The sequence below is a fragment of the Leucopleurus acutus genome, assembly GCF_964270905.1.
Source record: "Leucopleurus acutus genome assembly, chromosome: 7".
Classification (NCBI taxonomy): Eukaryota; Metazoa; Chordata; class Mammalia; order Artiodactyla; family Delphinidae; genus Leucopleurus; species Leucopleurus acutus.
In genome coordinates, this window is record NC_139150.1 from 75,372,751 (window position 1) to 75,391,181 (window position 18,431).

At 44.6% G+C, this 18,431-nt stretch overlaps 2 protein-coding genes across 4 annotated transcripts in view; one reads left to right on the plus strand and one right to left on the minus strand.

The window, feature by feature from the left end:
• MOB3B (MOB kinase activator 3B) overlaps positions 1-18,431 on the minus strand; it is a 230,045-nt gene extending 211,614 nt beyond the window's left edge. For 2 of the 3 annotated variants that reach the window (XM_082843552.1, XM_082843550.1), the window contains exon 1: positions 17,847-18,054. The gene's annotated coding sequence lies outside the window, so the exon portion shown is untranslated. Of the gene's footprint in view, positions 1-17,846; positions 18,055-18,347 lie in introns of those variants that run through there. The other variant, XM_082843551.1, reaches the window with a different exon arrangement.
• On the plus strand, positions 11,897-14,512 carry IFNK (interferon kappa). Its single transcript, XM_082842712.1, has one exon. It carries the CDS (start codon positions 12,568-12,570, stop codon positions 13,189-13,191), a length of 624 nt encoding a protein of 207 aa, XP_082698838.1. The 5' UTR covers positions 11,897-12,567; the 3' UTR covers positions 13,192-14,512.

The following is an 18,431-nucleotide window of genomic DNA, read 5'->3' on the forward strand; positions in this document are numbered from 1 at the left end:
TAAATAACAGATTAGAATCTCTTTCTTAACTTCAGAATTGTATGATTATATTGATTATATTCCATTATGATTTGACTATAGATAGTAATCCATGATTTAAATTGATCATGAAACACATGATTTTATCTAAAAATGTTAAAACGTACAGGGATATGTATTTGTTTTGTGTATCAAGGGACACTCAGAAACTTAAGCCTCAAGCTAAACCTGCGAAATTCAAGCTTCAATCCCAACCCAGGTCTAATTAAGTAAATTATTTATTTTGTTGTCTGAAGTATAAGGGACTTACCCCAGTTTAAGGCCATCCAGTTAAAGATGTAATGCCAAATGAGATTACTTACTGGTTATCAAAAACCTACCGGTGTTATTTCAGTAAAGACCTTATAATGGCGTTTCTGGAAAACGGCCTTTGGTGATCACAGATGTTAGCCTGGACCCAGATACCTCATAAGCAGCTTCTCTCAAATCATCTTATTCTCTGGAAAGATGAATGGCGTTTCTGGAAAACGGCCTTTGGTGATCACAGATGTTAGCCTGGACCCAGATACCTCATAAGCAGCTTCTCTCAAATCATCTTTTCTCTCCATCTCCACTGCTTCTACCCTTATTCGGCCACCACAACTCTCACCCAGCCTGCTAAAATATCTACTCTCCACCCGGGTTCCCTGCTTCCATTCTTGCCCCTTCTCCAAACTGCTCCCAACAAGGAGGCCCCAGAGTGATCTCTTTAAAGCACAAGTCATATGACACCACTCTCTTGCTTAAAATTCTTTCATGTGTCTTCACTAGTCTTAGAATAAAATTGGAACTCCATCATGGCCTGCCATGTCCTACCCAATCCCAACATATCCTAGCACCAACCTCCCCACTCCCTTCACTCCAACACAACCAGTCTCCTTTGTGTTCCTTGAATATCCCAAGCTCTTTCCCATGAGAGCTTTTGAACCTCCTGTTCTCACTGCCTGAAATGCTCTCCCCTCCAGCTCTTTACATTGCTGATTTTTCCTCACCCTTCAAGTCTCAATTCAGTCATCACCTCCCCAATTACCCTCTTACCCTGTTTATTTCCTTCATAACACTTATAACACCCTGAAATTTTATTCTTTATTGTCTGAAAATCTGGACACTCTATGAGGACATGAACCGCTTCACCTCTTTTTCTTTTTTACTATCTTGTTTCAGTCATCATATCCTCAAAGATGAATAGATGGATGGGTGGATGAATGGATGGATGGATGAAATTATAGGCACTAGATAATTACAGCATGCTTTGTCCCATGGACCATTCATGAGAAACTGTTTTATCACATTTGGCAATGAGCGTTACTGTACTCTCCCAAGGGGGATGGGTATAGGGCAATGCCAATTTCTGCTCTCTTAACTGCATCACTCCTGGAAATACAAAGTTTTAGCTCTGAGGCCACCCATATGTGAGTTCTTTTCTTAAATAAAAAATGCTTGAGTTTGCAAAATTAATAGTCCCAAGAGGATGTCTTAACATTTAATTATCTATAATATTTGGGGACACAAGGCTGTCTTCACTTTGAATTTTAAGCTATCCAACTTACGAAGAAGCTCTTTCAGGAGAGAAAAAAGTCCCCGCAATGCAGAGTAAAACCACAGGCTGCTTGCTTGGATCCCCATATCCAGGACGAGCTCCCTTAGAGGAGTGCAGCAAATCAAGCCCACGACCATGTGGAAGCCCAGCACACACTTCACTTTTGTTTATGGCACTGGGTCAATCTGACAAAATAGTTGTTTTCCCAGTTCTGACTAAATGGAGGAGAGTCAGGCCTGGAAATAGTTTTCCCCAAAGTTCCTCTGTACATATAATAGGAAATGCAGGATTGGATCTGGGCAGGGACTCTGGAAATGTCAGGGCAGTCTCTCCACACTGAATGCCCTGAGAATGCCAACATGTGTGACTATCCTTTTCCGTCCTTTGAGCCCTGATGAAGAAACGCTGTCCCAATCCAGAACTAATGAACTCCTTCTGCAGCTCAGCATGAGAAAACTCAACAAGCCCCTGCAGAAAGCCTGCAAGAACTGTGGCCTGGCAATGTGACATCTGCCTACACGGAGGGAGGTTACAAGACTCAGCCCTGCAATACACGTGGTGGTGATGGTGGTGATGGTCACTCCTGTAAGGAAGTTGCTGGGGTCTTTGCCCAGGATGTCCCACAGCACTCTCTTCCAGAAGGCCTGCAGGACAACTTCCCCCCAGGACTCAGTATCAAGAAAAGCTTTGCTTCTACAGAGGATTTAGCTTTGTTGCTAGTTTGTTTTATCTTTTGTATACTGTGGTTACTTTAACAGGTCTTCTTTCTCCTTTGCTTCTAGAAAGCCCAGGGACAGATTTGCAACTCTCTGCCATAATGACACTAGACAAGCATGCTTATGTTCAGACTGTACCCCTGATTTCATCTTGTTTTCTTGCTCTTGTTTTCTCTCAAGTCTAATTTCTTTAACCATTTTTCTTTTTTTTTTTTTTTGCTGTACGCGGGCCTCTAACTGTTGTGACCTCTCCCGTTGCGGAGCACAGGCTCCGGAAGCGCAGGCTCAGCAGCCATGGCTCATGGGCCCAGCCACTCCACGGCATGTGGGATCTTCCCGAACCGGGGCACGAACCCGCGTCCCCTGCATCGGCAGGCGGACTCTCAACCACTGCGCCACCAGGGAAGCCCTAACCATTTTTATTCTCTTGTATTATATATATTTATAAGCTGCTTCAAATCCTTGCGGGAATGAAATACATACAGATGGTGGATTTTACACCAAAACTTTTACAACCCTAGACCTCGTAAAAATACAGTGTGGCCTCCGACAGACCTGGGTTTGAAACCTAATTCTGTGGATTTCTAGATATGTGATCTCAGGCAAGTCATCTAATACTTCCAAGCTTCCATTTCCTCTTCTTTAAAATAAGGGTAATAATACCTACATTGTGTAGTGGCTATGAGAATTAAAGGTAATTTATATCAAGAGTTGGTACTTAGTAACTGCTACATAAATAGTTTCCTTTATTATTATTAATAACTATGCAGACTGTTACCGAAGAATACCTAAAGGCAACGTCTGGAAGACATAGGGACAGACAAAAACATGGTGAATGTCATGGGACTACGGAGGCAGAGACTGGAGTGATGCTTCTCCAAGACATGGAACACCAAGGATTTCCAGCAACAACCAGAAGCTAGAAGAAGCAGGGAAAGATGTGTCCCTAGAATGTTTGGAGGGAACCCGGCCCTGATGACACTTTGATCTTGGACTTCTAGACTCCAAAACTATTAGAGAATAAATTTCTGTTGTTGTAAGCACATTGTTGTTTTGTTTGTTTGTTTTGGGGTTTTTTTTGGCCACGCCACACAGCACGTGGGATCTTAGTTCCCTGACCAGGGATCCAACTTGTGCTCCTTGCAGTGGAAGTGTGGAGTCTTAACCACTGGGCTGCCAGGGAAATCCCAGCCACGTTGTTCCTGGAAAGTTACTACAGCAGTCCTAGGAAACGAATACATTCTCCAACTCCTGTAGCCCCAAACGGCAGAAGTGGAATAACCAAGCCAACTTTCAATGCAGTTGACATCTGCCGAGAACTTACAGATACACACCTGGCATGTTCCATGGGGGCATATGCTAGAAAAGAACAAAGGGGGGAAAGCGGGAGGGACAGGCTTTGGTTTCAGGCTTAAATGAATCAATTCCCCTCTCTGAGCTTCAAGTATCTCATCTATAAGATGGGGTTAGGTCTAGATTAATGATGGCAAATAGAGTTGAGTTGAGAATGGCTGTCTTAGGGAGCCATTATGAGGAATTATCTAGGTAGAGAGGCAGATGAAGAGTCAAAATACTCCATCCTCATTCTCCTCATGCCTCTGTGACCATCCTCTTCAGTTTCTCCTTCCACTGCCCACTCTTTAAATGCAGGCTATGCTTAGGGTTCTGAAATTGGCTCACACTTCTTTTTGCACTCTACATGTCCTCTTTAGACAGACAGACCCATTGATTCATATGGTCTTAATTATCACCCACAGCTTCTAGCGATACTTTCAAATCTCTCTCTCCCACCTGGATCAGTCTCCAGCCCTCATCCAGACCCATATATCCAACTGCCGAATGGACATCTCCACTTGGCTATCCCATAGACAACTCAAAGTAACCCATCTATAACAGAACCCACCAGTTGTTCCCCCGCAAGCCTGCTCTTTCTCCCATATGCTACCTCTTAGTTGGTGGTACCACTGTATACCTAGCTAAAAAAATGGGGCTTCACCCTGGTCTATTTCCTCTTTCTCCCCCCCCACTCCAAATAAGTCACCAAGACCTGCCAATCTTACCTCCTAGATAATTCTCTTCCTCTCCATACCAACTATCACCATGCTAATTCAAACTCCACCAGCTTTTGCCCTTCAAGACTCAACTCAGAACAACAAGGTCCTACTGTACAGCACAGGGAACTATATTCAATATCCTATTATAAACCATAATGGAAAAGAATATGAAAAAGAGTGCCTATATATATGTATAATGGAAGCACTTTGCTGTACAGTAGAAATGAACACAACATGGTAAATCAACTACAGTTCAATAAAATAAGTTTTAAAAAAGACTCAGCTCAGATATCACTGCCTCCAGGAATCTCTGGAAGGACAGGGACTATATATGTCTTTTCTACTCCTGAACTCCTGGAATTTAGCATTGTCTTTACACTCTAGGCAACAGATAATGATGATGATGATGATAACGATGCTAACTATCATATTGACCACTTACTATGTACCAGGCACTGTTATTAGCAATTTACATCTCCACAACCACCCTTTGGGGTAGGTACCCTTATTATCCCTATTTACATACGAAGTTCAGGAAGTTTAAATGACTTGCTCCAAGTTACACAGTTCTACCAAGAGGTAGAGTTATTGAACCGATCTCATACAGTATACTCATAAGATGAAATAGTGACACACATACTTAATTGTTCAATAAATATTTATTAAGCATATGCTATGTGCTAAGCACTGGAGATATGATGGAAAACAAAGAAAATAAGTAAATGAGTCCAGAAATAAATTTCAGACATGGGGGAAACCTCTCAGGAAACCCATTCCAGGTTTCTCTAGGGCAACCACTTTAGTCCTGAACTGACCTAGGAATCTGGGAGGCCTAACAGTTTTTATTTGCAGAATTCTAAGTAACTTTGTAGAAATATTAGGGGTGTCAGACAACTCAGGGTTTCCTCCTTTGCTAACTAATGGCTCCCTCACAGAGCCAAAAAGCCCTTGTGAAGTACCAGAAAGAGCTTGAGTTATAGCATCCTTGTCTGACTTCAAATCAGAGAAAGCCTCCAGAATCCCCTTTCTTATGGCTGCCGGAGGGCATCTCCTCTCAGTGGAAGCAGAGCGAAGGGAGCTCTCTGCTTACTGATGAAAGACTTGCAGTGACGGCCTTGAGGCCAGAGGACCTGGGTCTCAGCCTGACTTTGCCCCCAAGTATCACTGTGACCTTGGGCAAGTCACTTTACCCCTCTGACCTCAAGAGTTTATCTCTCAGTGTCCTTCCAACCCTACATTCTATGATATAGAGTCTGCACTTCACAGACTACCTAGGGGCAAGGGTGTTGTCAGGAAGAAAAGAGGCCCCTCCCCACTGCCCATAGCTCTAGTAGATTATTCCAGACACTATCCTCAAACCCAGGCATTGCTCAGACCAAAAAAAAACCCTAAAATTTGGGGCATGTGAATCTTCTGTCAGTCAAAGAAAAGCCCACTCGGGACTTCCCTGGTGGCGCAGTGGATAAGACTCCGCACTCCCAATGCAGGGCCTGGGTTCGATCCCTGTTCAGGGAACTAGATCCCACGTGCATGCTGCAACTAAGGAGCCCACCTGCTACAACCAAGCCCCAGCGCAACCAAATAAATAATAAAAATTAAAAAAAGAAAAAGAAAAGCCCACTTAAATTTTTCCATAATAATACCTTTCTTTGCTCTTCATAAATGTCAGGAAACCTTATGACCACATTCAAACTCATAGTTATTAAAAGAAGCCACAGTCCTCATCTCTGCCACGGCAATTCCTTTCAAAATATTTATCCAAGGGCTTCCCTGGTGGCACAGTGGTTGAGAGTTCGCCTGCCGATGCAGGGTACACGGGTTCGTGCCCCGGTCCGGGAGGATCCCACATGCCGCGGAGCGGCTGCGCCCGTGAGCCATGGCCGCTGAGCCTGCGCGTCCGGAGCCTGTGCTCCGCAACGGGAGAGACCACAACAGTGAGAGGCCCGTGTGCCGCAAAAAAAAAAAAAAAATTTATCCAAGACAAGAGGACATCTCTGTCCATCACTCACTCCACTCTTGTTTTTCCAGACTACAGGCACACTCAGATATGGTCTGGGAAGAAATCCACATCTACTCAGTGGGTAAAGGGGAGCGTTATTCTGGTAGGTGACCTCTCTCATCTGAAATGCTTACCACCATCTCAGAAGTGAAAGCCCCATTAGGGTTCAAACGGACCAAAAGAAACAACAGTGGAATAGGATTCAGATGGAAGCCGTTCTGATAAACCCCAAACTGAGGGTAGGTTTTACTGATGGTGCATATTTATTTATTACATACTTATTCCACCACGTTAAATCTCTATTTATCTGGGGTCATTTTCTAAAAGCTAAAATTATTCCTGTGTAGGAGGTTACTATGTGCATAATCTGAAGCTGGGCTATAAAAGCGAAGCAGGGGTAAGTCTGTCCACTGAGCCTTCAAAAGGGTGATATACAATGACAGTTACCAGGAGCAATTAATACAGAGAAGTGGCAATATTCAGAGGAGCGGGGGAGGGGATGATTTTGGAAGCGCTCAGTTTTTTCAGCACAGGTTAATACCCGAACTTGAGAACCATAAAAAACAAATCACACGGCCTTCTTTTATTCAACAAACATCTGATGTCTTTATGTAAGAGGTGCCGAGTATACAAAACTGAGTGAGACACACGTCTTGTCTGGAGGGGAGGATGTATGAGTTAACCAATCAACACAGACCTGGGACTTCCCTGGAGGTCCAGTGGGTAAGACTCCTCGCTCCCACTGCAGCGGGCGCAGGTTCGATCCCTGGTCGGCGAACTATATCCCACACGCGTGCAATCACCAAGAAGTCCACATGCCGCAACTAAACATGCCGCGACAAAGATGCCACGTGCCTCAACTAAGACCCAGCACAGTCAAAATAAATACATATTTTTAAAAGAACAACTAGAACTACATGATACCACCAGAGTAGAGGTACGATGGTGCTCATGACCTAACCAGCCTCGGGGAATCCCAAAGACAAAAGCAATGGAAGTAGGAGGGGACACTGAACGAATGCTTGAGCTGCCATCTACCATTCTGTGAACTTCTCAAGTTTCCCCAGCACCTGAATTTGTCCTCCCCGTATCTCTACACCAGAAGAACTAAACCACCAAATAACTTCCCTGTCACTGAGACATGGCTTCATTATCTTCCCTTGATCATCCAACAAATAACTATTGAGCACCTCCTATGTGCAGGGTGTTGTGAAAGGCACCTGGATCTGTCTGATCCAGGTCTGATGAGCCATTTATACTGGGCTTCACATTCACAAAGGGTTTATAACATAGATTTTTCAAATGATATCCAAATGATATCATATATACAGTCACAGGAATACACTTCCAGGCTTGAACTTCAAAGCATGTCACAATTTTTATAATCCTGTTTCGGCAATTTTTTAAAAAATACATACAAGTCCCCCTACTCCCATGCCACGTATCACCCATGGAAGTGGTCCAGATGTCTCTGCATCTCTGTGAGCCCTGTGGGCATTCAAGAACGAGCAGCAAACAAGCCAGTTGTTGGACATGCGCTCACGGAACTTAGTGTTTAGTGGGGAGACAGATATCAAGTAAGGACATACCAAACTGATAACTGTCGTTACCGCAGGGGAGGAGAGAGGCATGACGGGAGGCAGAGCTGGCAAGCAAAGCTTTCACTTTATCTGAAATGTTTAAATTTTTACTATATGGACACATATCCACGTATTACTTGTGTAGTCACTATAAATTTCTATATCAGGTATGTCATTAAGAGAAGAACAACCAAGTAAAGGGACTAGAGGACCAGGGAAGAGGGGACCCCAATATGGGAGGCAGTGGGAATAAGTGAAACACCCAGTTATTAGAGCTTCAGGGTTGGTCTGGGCTAAAAGAGCTGCACATGACTTTGTGGTGACCGCTGTCTGCACGCCATATGGAAAGCACTGACAGGTATGGACACAAGGCTTCCCATCTCTGAGCTCCTTCCTGGGCTCAATCATCTTCTGACCCCACAAACAGAATGACTGACTTTCATGCCCTGAGTCACACGGATGACCCACATGTTACTCTCACCCTGGTTCAAAACTTGCCTTTTCCCGGAGAGCTATCAATCTTAACCATACGATGCCAAATGCCTGTGAGCTGAGTCACAGCTATCTTGTCTAGACTGAAATGTCTCATCTCCATTTTGTCAAACAAGTTGCGTCTTGCCCATTACTGTTAACCATGTCATCCACATGTCAAATTCACACAGTTCCGTTGACAACAGGGCAGCCCCTGCTAATCAGCTTTCCCCCTGAGGAAAGTCTGACCACATAGAAATGATCGAGAGAAATGAGAGCAGGTACCATGTTAGCATGTGAAAATATAGCCCACAGTTTCAGACTGGGCAGCTGTGACAGACAAATTCTGGAATAAAAACGATTCCTTACACTGCCATTCTTTTCACCTTTCTAATTATATTTTGAGATAGAGTCAGATGGCATGGCTTTTACAGAACAGAGGCATGACCAATACTGATCATGCAATAATGCTTCTGATCACAACAATTATGTGAGAGAGTACGTGTCTGTGCTATTCTGTCTCAGTGTGGCAGGTACCCTCTTCGGACTGTGCACAGTTGTTAGGGATGTGTGCACAAGTAAAACCAGCACAGAGAAACACAATCGAATGCCCCCCTGCATAAGGTGGACAGCTAGCAGAGGAAAAGCTTCCTGCAGAGGCCTTCATGTCTGAGTTCTGCTCTAAGAGGTCAATGGGAGCCAGCATGGTGGACAGGGTTGCCGGATAAAATACGGGACGCCCCATTAAATTGGAATTTCAGATTAAAAAATTAATGATATTTAGTAAAGGTGCATTCCAAACATTGCATGGGTCTTCCATATTGTTGTTTGCTAAATCAAGCAATTCTAATGGTGGAAGAGGGGACAACAGGCATGTCCATCATCTTTCCTTTTTCGTCATGAATATGGTACATGAGGAATGAGGTACACGCTATAGGGAGGACCTATGAATTACTCCTGTACCTAAGACACTCAGAACATACCTACTTCTCCAACCGCGGACTCCTTGAGATCATGGACTATACCTTATCCCTCCTTCTTCAAGACCTAGCCCAGGGATTGGCATGCAGTAGACGCTAAAAATACAGTTTTGAATAAATGAGGATACAATATGGAATGACAATAGAGGGAGGGAATATGGGGTGAGGGGGATAAGATGACAAAACTGTACATGGCAGAAAATACAGGGACCTTCAAGACGGTTGACAACGGCCAAATCTCCAGCCACCTCCATCACCCACGGGCAGAACCTCTTAGCACAGAAGGTCAACTGAACAATCTCTTAGCTTGGTTAGTACGTTTGAACTGTCTCAAGCACGAACTATGCTAAGCACCCTGGGTGGGTGGAGGTGGGGGGCACACAAAACTGGGAGATCAGCACTTACACAATTATTTACTTTACAAAGCCAGAATTAAGGAGGACAAAGTACTGTAGAAGCCCAAAGAGGAACAAGCAGTTCTGACTGCGACAATTCAAAAAGCTTTAGGTATAAGAAGTTAAGTGAGGTATGTAAGAAGGTCTGGCCCTCAGAAGAGATTTGCATTTTATAAACTCTGTGTGTGTACGTATGTGCAATAATAAATACATGTATTATATATATATATACATAAACCTATATTCTTTATATGCAAAGTTGTAACAATACTACACTGAACTCCCACGTAGTCTATATTATTCATATCAACTGAATTAGAACTGAATCTCAGAGAAAATTCACATCTCCTTTTTAAAGTACCCTAGAACGGAAATGTTTACATAAATAAAGTAGTATTGATCCTACTGCAGATGTATAATATCTCTCTTTTTCAATATATTTTGTTTGAAAAATAGTTTGCCTTATTAAATAAGAAATACTTGCTGCCTATAGAAAACTTTAAAAGTCTAGGTAAATAAAAATACAAAACTAAAAATCACCCATTATTTCTCTAGTCAGAGATAATGACTCAATATTTGTAGCATATATACTTCTAGATTTCTTCTGTACATATATGCATATGTTTATATTTAACAAATAAGACTATATACTACCACGTAAACTTGTTTTTAAGCTACGAAGTGTATCCATCCGAGTAACCAAATATATTCCCACAACATAATTTTTAATGCTTGCACAGATGTCTTCTACAGATGGTTTACTTAACCAAGTACCTACTGCTGAACATTTAAATTGTTTTCAGTTTTTTGCTGTGATGAACTTCCTGACAGCTAAGTCCTTAAAAGACATCCACCGTTATTTCTTGGAGATAAACTCCTAGAGGGAGAATTGCTGAGTCAAAGATTATGTCCATTTTTAAGGCTTTTGATACACGGCACCACCTTGCTCTCCAGGAAGTTTGTGTCAATTTATATTCCTGTGTAAAAGGGCCCATTCTCCTAATTATTTTTCTAAGTTAGTCATCCCACAAAATATCTCTGTGAAATCAGAATTTATACAGAGAGAACACATAGAGTAACATTATGTAGCAGGTTTTCTTCTCATAGTAACAGTCCAAAAAGCCAGGATTTTAAGAAGTCTCACTTGTCTACAATTAGCCTTTGGTGTAGCCAGCTAATTTAAACACAAACATTTTAAGCAATTTTGCAGTCCAAGTCTGCCATATTTATGGAACGGTGGTTGCTTACCATTCTAAAATGATTTTATTGAAAATTAATGCATTTCTTTTTTTAAGGTGGTAATTAAAGCTAACCTTATTTAATGACATCCCATTTCACATTCCTGGAGAAAGAAATTTTCTTTGACCATAACCAGAAGAAGGTTATCTGGTCAAACAGGGTGAAAACCATAAGTGGTGGACAGCCATTATTACCACAGTAATACTGATCCAGGTGGGAATTAGCTTGGCTAAAATGGGTGATCACCTACTCATATACCTCCTCAAAAACAAACAGGAACAAACAAAAAAAAAACCTTTCCAGCATGCAGAACCTCTAAACAAGAAGGAAAGACAGCTAAGTTAAAGTTTTAAAATACTGTCTAAACCATATCTAAAAGTTAAACAAAAAATGCATGATACTACAAGAGAGAAGTTAATGAGGCAGAAAAATATTCCCCAATATACAACCCTCTGGAGAACTTCTAAGAAAGAGATCAGATCATACAAAATGCTATGCGGGAGTGGTAAGCACTGGTTCAGGTTTAACTAAAGGAAAGGACAGTTGGAGAGTTTCAACATTTCCTAATGGCAACAGAAAACTAAGCTGGCCTAGTCTGTTCTGTGATAAGTGCCATGCTCAACGACCCACTCTGTTTTTCATCTTTTTTGAGGCCCAGAAAAGTCAAATAAAAAGAGAAAACATCCAAACATAGAAGTTTAATTTAAGGACTTCCCTGGTAGCGGGGATAAGAATCCGTCTGCCAATGCAAGGGACAGGAGTTCGAGCTCTGGTCCGGAAAGATCCCACATGCCGCGGAGCAGCTAAGCCCATGCGCCACAACTACTGATCCTGCGCTCTAGAGCCTGCGAGCCACAACTACTGAGCCCATGTGCCGCAACTACTGAAGCCTGCACGTCTAGAGCCCATGCTCCGCAACAAGAGAAGCCACCGCAAGGAGAAGCCCAGGTACTGCAACGAAGATCCAATGTGGCCAAAAATAAAAATTAATTAATTAATTATTTTTTAAAAAGCTTAATTTATCAAGATTAGAAACAACCTAACCTATGTTATGTTCTAGTGGTCTTACAATCAAATAATCATAGTTATTTTGTCAACGTCTATGATTAACTCAATGAGAGAAGATGTTCGGCTACAGGGTCAGGTAAAAATATTTCCTTGGAGGATTGCTCTCTCTTATGTAATAGTGTTAGGTAAGTAAGTGTATAGAGTCCCAGTTTTCAGTTCTTTCTGAAACAGTCTGCATCAGGCTGGTTCCGATGATTCTATAGTACTGGGATGGATCACCCAGACGCCTAAGATAACACAATGATAATGCTTTGCTCACTTCTCTGAAAAAAAAAAAAAAAAAGATTGCATTTCCAAAGTCAATGTAGTCACCCAAAGTCAAAAAAGCCTCAGAGGCAAAGGGGCTGAAACCCTGAGTACCATAAAATGACGAATGAGAAAACTCCTCCCCACTGAAGATACCCAGGTGTATAAAAGGCACACGAAGTAATACTTAAGACCTAAAACCTCACTCACTGTCAACCTTGAGTCTTGTGGATTTTTCAGCTAAGGGGGTGAGGAAAAACAATGAGCGCCGAGCCTGATGTGATTAGAAAGTGTATGTGGCCGGTGTGCCTCATGGGTCTGTTTGTCACCGGCATCCTCTCTCTGGACTGTAACTTGCTGAATGTTCACCTGAGGAGAGTCACCTGGAAAAATCTGAGCCTTCTGAGAAGGATGAGCAAGTCATTTCCTATAGAGTGTCTAAGAGAAAGCAAAGCTTTTGAGTTGCCCCAAGAGATCCTCTCACACACCCAGCCTCTGACGAGGGACATTAAGGAGGCCTTCTATGAAATGTCCAGACAGGCCTTCCACATCTTCATTCAAGACACCTTCAAATCCACTTGGGAAGAGAAACACCTGAGACAAGTCCAAATTGGACTTGATCAACAGCTGCAATACCTGGAACAATGCTTGGAAGAAGAGGAGGAAAACGAAGGCATGAGAGAGGTGTCAGAGGATGAGCGGACACAGTCAGGAACTCCAGTCCCCCAGCTGAGCAACCTAGAGCTGAGGAGGTATTTCAACAGGATAGACAGGTTCCTCAAAGATAAGAAATACAGTCACTGCGCCTGGGAGATCGTCCAAGTGGAAATCAGAAGATGCTTCTACTTCTTTAATAAATTCACAGCACTACTCAGGAGGAAATAAGGTATATTCTTAGAATTCAAATTCCATTTCTCTCCAAAATCTCCTTTTCCTTCTCTTCCTCCTTCATCCTCTGTTTAAGGATTACTGTGCTATTCCAAGGCTCCCCTCGGTTGGATTGGTGGTGGTTTAGGTAATGTTCACTGTTTCTGAAGTTTGGCGGAAAGAAAGTGATGCTAACCACCTCCTGGGTGACCAAGAGTCTTGTTAGGAAGTCCTGAAGACAGTTTTAAAGGAGGATTCCCCCTCCACCTTCTACTCTCTGTTCCTCTTTCCTTTTGCTCTTTCCTACTTGCTTTGCTCTGTCTCTCACCTTCGAACTCCACCAAAACAATGGCTAGAGGACACGGATCAGAGAATATTGAAAAATGGAACACCTCAATGACTTAACCCTCTTGCTGCCAAGGTTGTTTATTCCAGGAAAGTTCAGCACGTTAAAAGAGCTTATACACGCTCCCATAGAGTTAAAACCTTTCCTGTCTCCCTATTGTTAAAAAAAAAAAAAAAAAAAAATTGAAATTTCTGGCCCATTTGCTTCTCAAGTTGGTTTAGTTAAAATGATACAAAGTTTGTGGCTTGGTATTTTATTACTTTAAGAGAGTGAAGATCCATGGTGATATTGGATGGTTGAATTAGATGCCTATGATTTAATGCAGAGAGCATTGTTCATTCCTAATGCATACAGTGTGATTTTTATATCTAAAGGCATGGAAAATGCTACAGAAAAGTTTAATATCTGCCTTTCATTGTTTTTTGTTTGTTTGTTTTCTGCCTGGAATGAAATGTCTACAGTCAGACTATGGAAGAATTTCAGATTGGATTTTCCCAATTAGAAAGCCACTTTCTATCTGTTAAATCAATTTAATAATACATGACACTTTAATAGACTTTATCTTTTTGAAAGTTATTTTGTACCTAGATTACCCGGATTGTTTACTTAAATTTTCTTGTGTGGTCCTTCATCTGTATTAATTCACCTTCTAGCTGAAATGAATCTTCTCTTCCTCTCTCTCCTCTACCCCATTTCAGAACCATCTACCTTCAAGCAAGAATTAACAGAGACTGTGCCTACCCAAATGCATCAAAGAGGGTGAAATGTACCCGGTTCAGCTCTTGGAAGGCTTCTCCTGCTATTACTTTAACAGCACGCTGCTAAACTGTTTAGATTCAAGATTCATCCAAGTACAGGGCTCCAACAATGTAGTCAAACTGAGAAAGTCTTATGATAAAATTGAGGCAAATTCAGTCCAAAAGTTAGAAGAAATGTTTAAAGGCACAAGAACTAGATGCTGGTTATCAGTGGAAGGATCAGACAATAAAATGAGTTAGTATAATCCATTTAGAAAAAACAACTCATCAGTAGTAGTTCTAAATTTTAAAAAAGCATTACAAGCTACAAAGGAATTAGGGCATGCAAGCTACTGAGCAGAAAGTATACACTTAATATTTTCCATGAATTTCTCTAATAATGCCTTTGCATGGTCTCCCTTGTAACTCCACTGGGACCGTGTCAGTTACTTCAGCAAGTTATGGTTGCAGTCTTGCTAAATGCTTGCAATGCAAGAAGGAAGAGAATTGGCACTTCCAGTCAATAAAGATTGTCTGATTGTACTGGCAGGGGCAGGAGTCAGACAGGATGCTTTAATTACGAGCACCATTAGTCAGAAAAAGGAGAACACTCTCACTGAAAAATAGGTAAGGACACAAACGGGCACCATCACAAAGAAATACTAACAGGCGATATGAAAAAATGTTTAATCCCATTTATGATTAAATAGATTCAAAAGAAGACAATAAGATACTCCCCTCCCACCATTCTGGCAGAGATAAAAAAGAGTGATAATATAGACTATCAGTGGGGTATAGGGTATAGGGAAAAAAACTCCTGTGTATTGATGGGGAGAGGTTAAACTGGCAAATGTTTCCTACGGGACAATATGGCATCTTAAATATCCTTAAAAAGTACATTAACTCCTTAGACCTGGCTATCCTATCTCCAGAAATTTATTCCAAGGAAATACCTGGATAAGATTGTTTAATGGAGCCTTGTTTATAATATCCCTCCTTCCTCTGTTTTAATTTTCACCTCTCTGTATTTTCTGGGTTTTTCTACAATGCTGGGGAGGGTTTTCTTTTAATTCTAAAATTAAAGAAACTGTACAAGCTTATCTGTCACTGCAATTACCCTGTTTTCCTTGCTGGAGTAGACTGGGACAGACACTGCCCTTTCACTTTGTTACTGACGCCCTTAGACACTTCTTGAGCAACTCAGGTCCTTCTTGTTTTTCTCCTGCTGCTGCTGCTGCTGCTAGTTTCAAAGGACTCCTTCCTTGGGGATCACTTTCATAATGAAATCTTTGTAAAGTGCCTTCTGGCGCTTCAAAGATTTTGCTTGCTTGCTTTTGTTGGTCCCACTGGTAATATTCAGAAGTCACTGGAGAAAGTGCTCTATGTGTCCACTCTCCTGACTTAGTCTCCTTTGTTCTTCTTTATTAAATGGAAGCTCAAAAGTTCTAAGTCCAGTAAAGGGAAAACTTCTGGAACTGGGCAGAGGCCAGTGTGCAGTTTCTACTTAAAATGCTTGAGTGGGTACATCGGTCACGAGTGTTCAGATGGAAGCTTCCTCCCTCCCCTGTCTTGGGGCAGGGATCAAATGGTGGAGGATAAAAAAAGGGTGTAGTTGAGTCTCCTTGGAAGGGGACTGATGGGGTGTCAGTCAGACAGAAAAGGCTGACAACACCAGTATATGTAAGACTATGTGCAGGTATAGATTCCAACAGGTGTACAGACACAGTCTCCTCTCACAGTCTAACCGACTCTAGGGGCACCAGCTGGGGGCCCTGCCCTCTCAGAGTGGCTACTGTGCTTCGGCCCTAGCTCTTCCCCCACCCCGCCCCCGCCCCCGAGGTATAGTTGATTTACAATATTATATTAGTTTCAGGTGGTAAGTCCTAGTTCTTTAATAATCCACAGTCATTAAGAATAAGCACCATGTGTAAGCAAACAACTTGATAGGAAAGGCAGAGAAACAGGGCCACTATAATCTCACAGGCGCACTCACAGGAGAACTCTGTCTCCAGACACCGATTCACAAGGCCTGGGTATCGTGAACTCGGCCCTGGCAGCGTCTGCACTGGGTCCTCCGGGTCCGCTTTTCCTAAATGCCGAGAGGGGACCGGGACTTTACACTTGGAGCCCTGTGCGAAGACAGAACTCCAGGTTCATTCTGGAGGGAGCCACTTCACTCCAGTTTCTAGACAAAGTCTCGAGGCTTCCTAGGTTATTTGCATATCTCCATTCTCTTTAAGGCGACTCGCCTGCCCTTCAACCCTTGGAAACTCGCAGACCTCAGAGCCTTAAAGCTGTCTGCCTACCAGAAGTGCCCTGATCCCGTCCCGCCGCCTGGCAGCGGGCCGGCCACACGCCTTTAGGCGGAGATCGGAATCCACTGGAACCCAGCAAAGGACACCCAGATTGGGGCGGAACCTCGCTTCCACTCTCTGCCGAAAGAGGCACCCATCCCGACCTGCGCTCTTCGGCGCGCTGGGGATAAAACCTGAGAAATGCGCCCAGGGCCATAGGCACCCGAGGAGGCGGGGAAGGAACAACTTTCCCTCCGCCCTCTAACCGCAAGGCCCGGGTGAGGCGGCCCCGCTGGGGTCGGGCTCCTCTCCTTCCCCAGGCGGGCTCCCGGGCGCGAGCTGGCCGGGTGGCTGGTGTGGAGGCGGGGGGAGGAGGACCCGAGGGGCTTCCTTGTCTCCCGAGCCCCGCCAGATGTGAGAAAGGCAAACAATAGGGGAAACGCGGAGAAACAAAAGGCTATTCGCCACGATCTCAATCGGCTCTGTCGCGTGGTCCCTGCGGGGAGGACGTCTGGGAGGGGTCAGGAAGGTGGGTGAAGGGGGATCTTGAGGAGTTTGGGGTCTCTGGTACTTACTTGCCAGGCGCCGGGAGTCGGCCCTTTACCCTTCCAGGGGGGTCCAAAGGCAGGGAGGGGCAATTAAAGGAAAGTTGAAGGGTTTCCACCTTCTTCCTCAGTGCAGGGAAAGGGAGGGGCTGGGATTCCAGATATTTGACAGTTGTTGGCCCAGGGGTTCGGCAGGATTTGTACGTCCTTTTCACACCCTCTCCCTCCAAGAAGCAACCACAGTCCCCGGGGCGACCTTGCCGATGGAGCGGAGTCCCCCTTCGCAGACCCGAGCCGAGCCTCCTCCTTCAATATCAAGACGCCCTAAACGTGGTCCCCCTGCCCAGGCGCACTTTTGTAAAAGTTTGTCTTCCCGCCACCCACGGCCCCGCACGCACCCTGCAGTCATCTGGGGGACAGATCGGGGACAGACTTGTACCCCGAAGAAGATCGATATTTTTGACAGATCTTTTAAAATCAAGGCCCCGGAGCCCGGGGTGGACTCTTGTTCACACCCGGGAAGGGCGCGGGAGGAGCCGGCCAGAAGCCAAGACGCGGGCAGGGGTCTGACGCGGATTCCAGCCCCGGAAGCCAGCGAAGGGCTGGCGGGGAAACGGGGTCCGCCGCCTCCCGCCCTCCTGTTGCACCCGCCCCCAGGTGCGCCCCGCACCTCTACCCTCCTCAGCGCGACCCGGCGCGAGCGGCCGCGGGCAGCGCCACCTCCCCTCGCTTGAAGCGAGCTCTCACTCACCGTGGGGTTTTTACCTTCTGCCCCGGGGCCCTGTCGGCTCCCCGCGCCGGGGCAGCTGCAGGCGGCGCGAGAGGAAGAGGATGAGCTCGGGGCAGGAGGGGCGACGCTCGCGAATCCAGCGAGGGGCTCCCGGGCCAGCGCGCGCGGTCTCAACGAGCGCGCGGGCGAGCGAGCGCGGGACTCCAGCTGCAGACGCCGCCGCTCCAAAGCAGCCCCCACCGGCACCCGGCGCGCGGCTACCATGCGGAGGCGCGTGCGGGGACCCCCTGGCGGTCGCCCGCGGAATGGCAGCTCCGTCGGAACGGGACGTTAGGTCGCCTTTGGGTCATCTTCCCTCCGGAAAGAGGTGGGGAATGGACAGTCTGAGCAGGGCTCCCGGCCTTGCGGAAAAGACATTGACCCTGTGGCCAGGGCGGGGAGTAGGATATCAGATCAGAACGGGTGAGTTCTGGGTCCACCAGGGCCACATCCAAGGCACCTAGAGAGGAGGAAATTGCTTACCTTCTCCAGGATTTTCTGACTTGTTGAAAAATGCTGTGGACTGCCCGACTGAGGAGAGCATTAGTCGTTGGAAAATACTTTGAG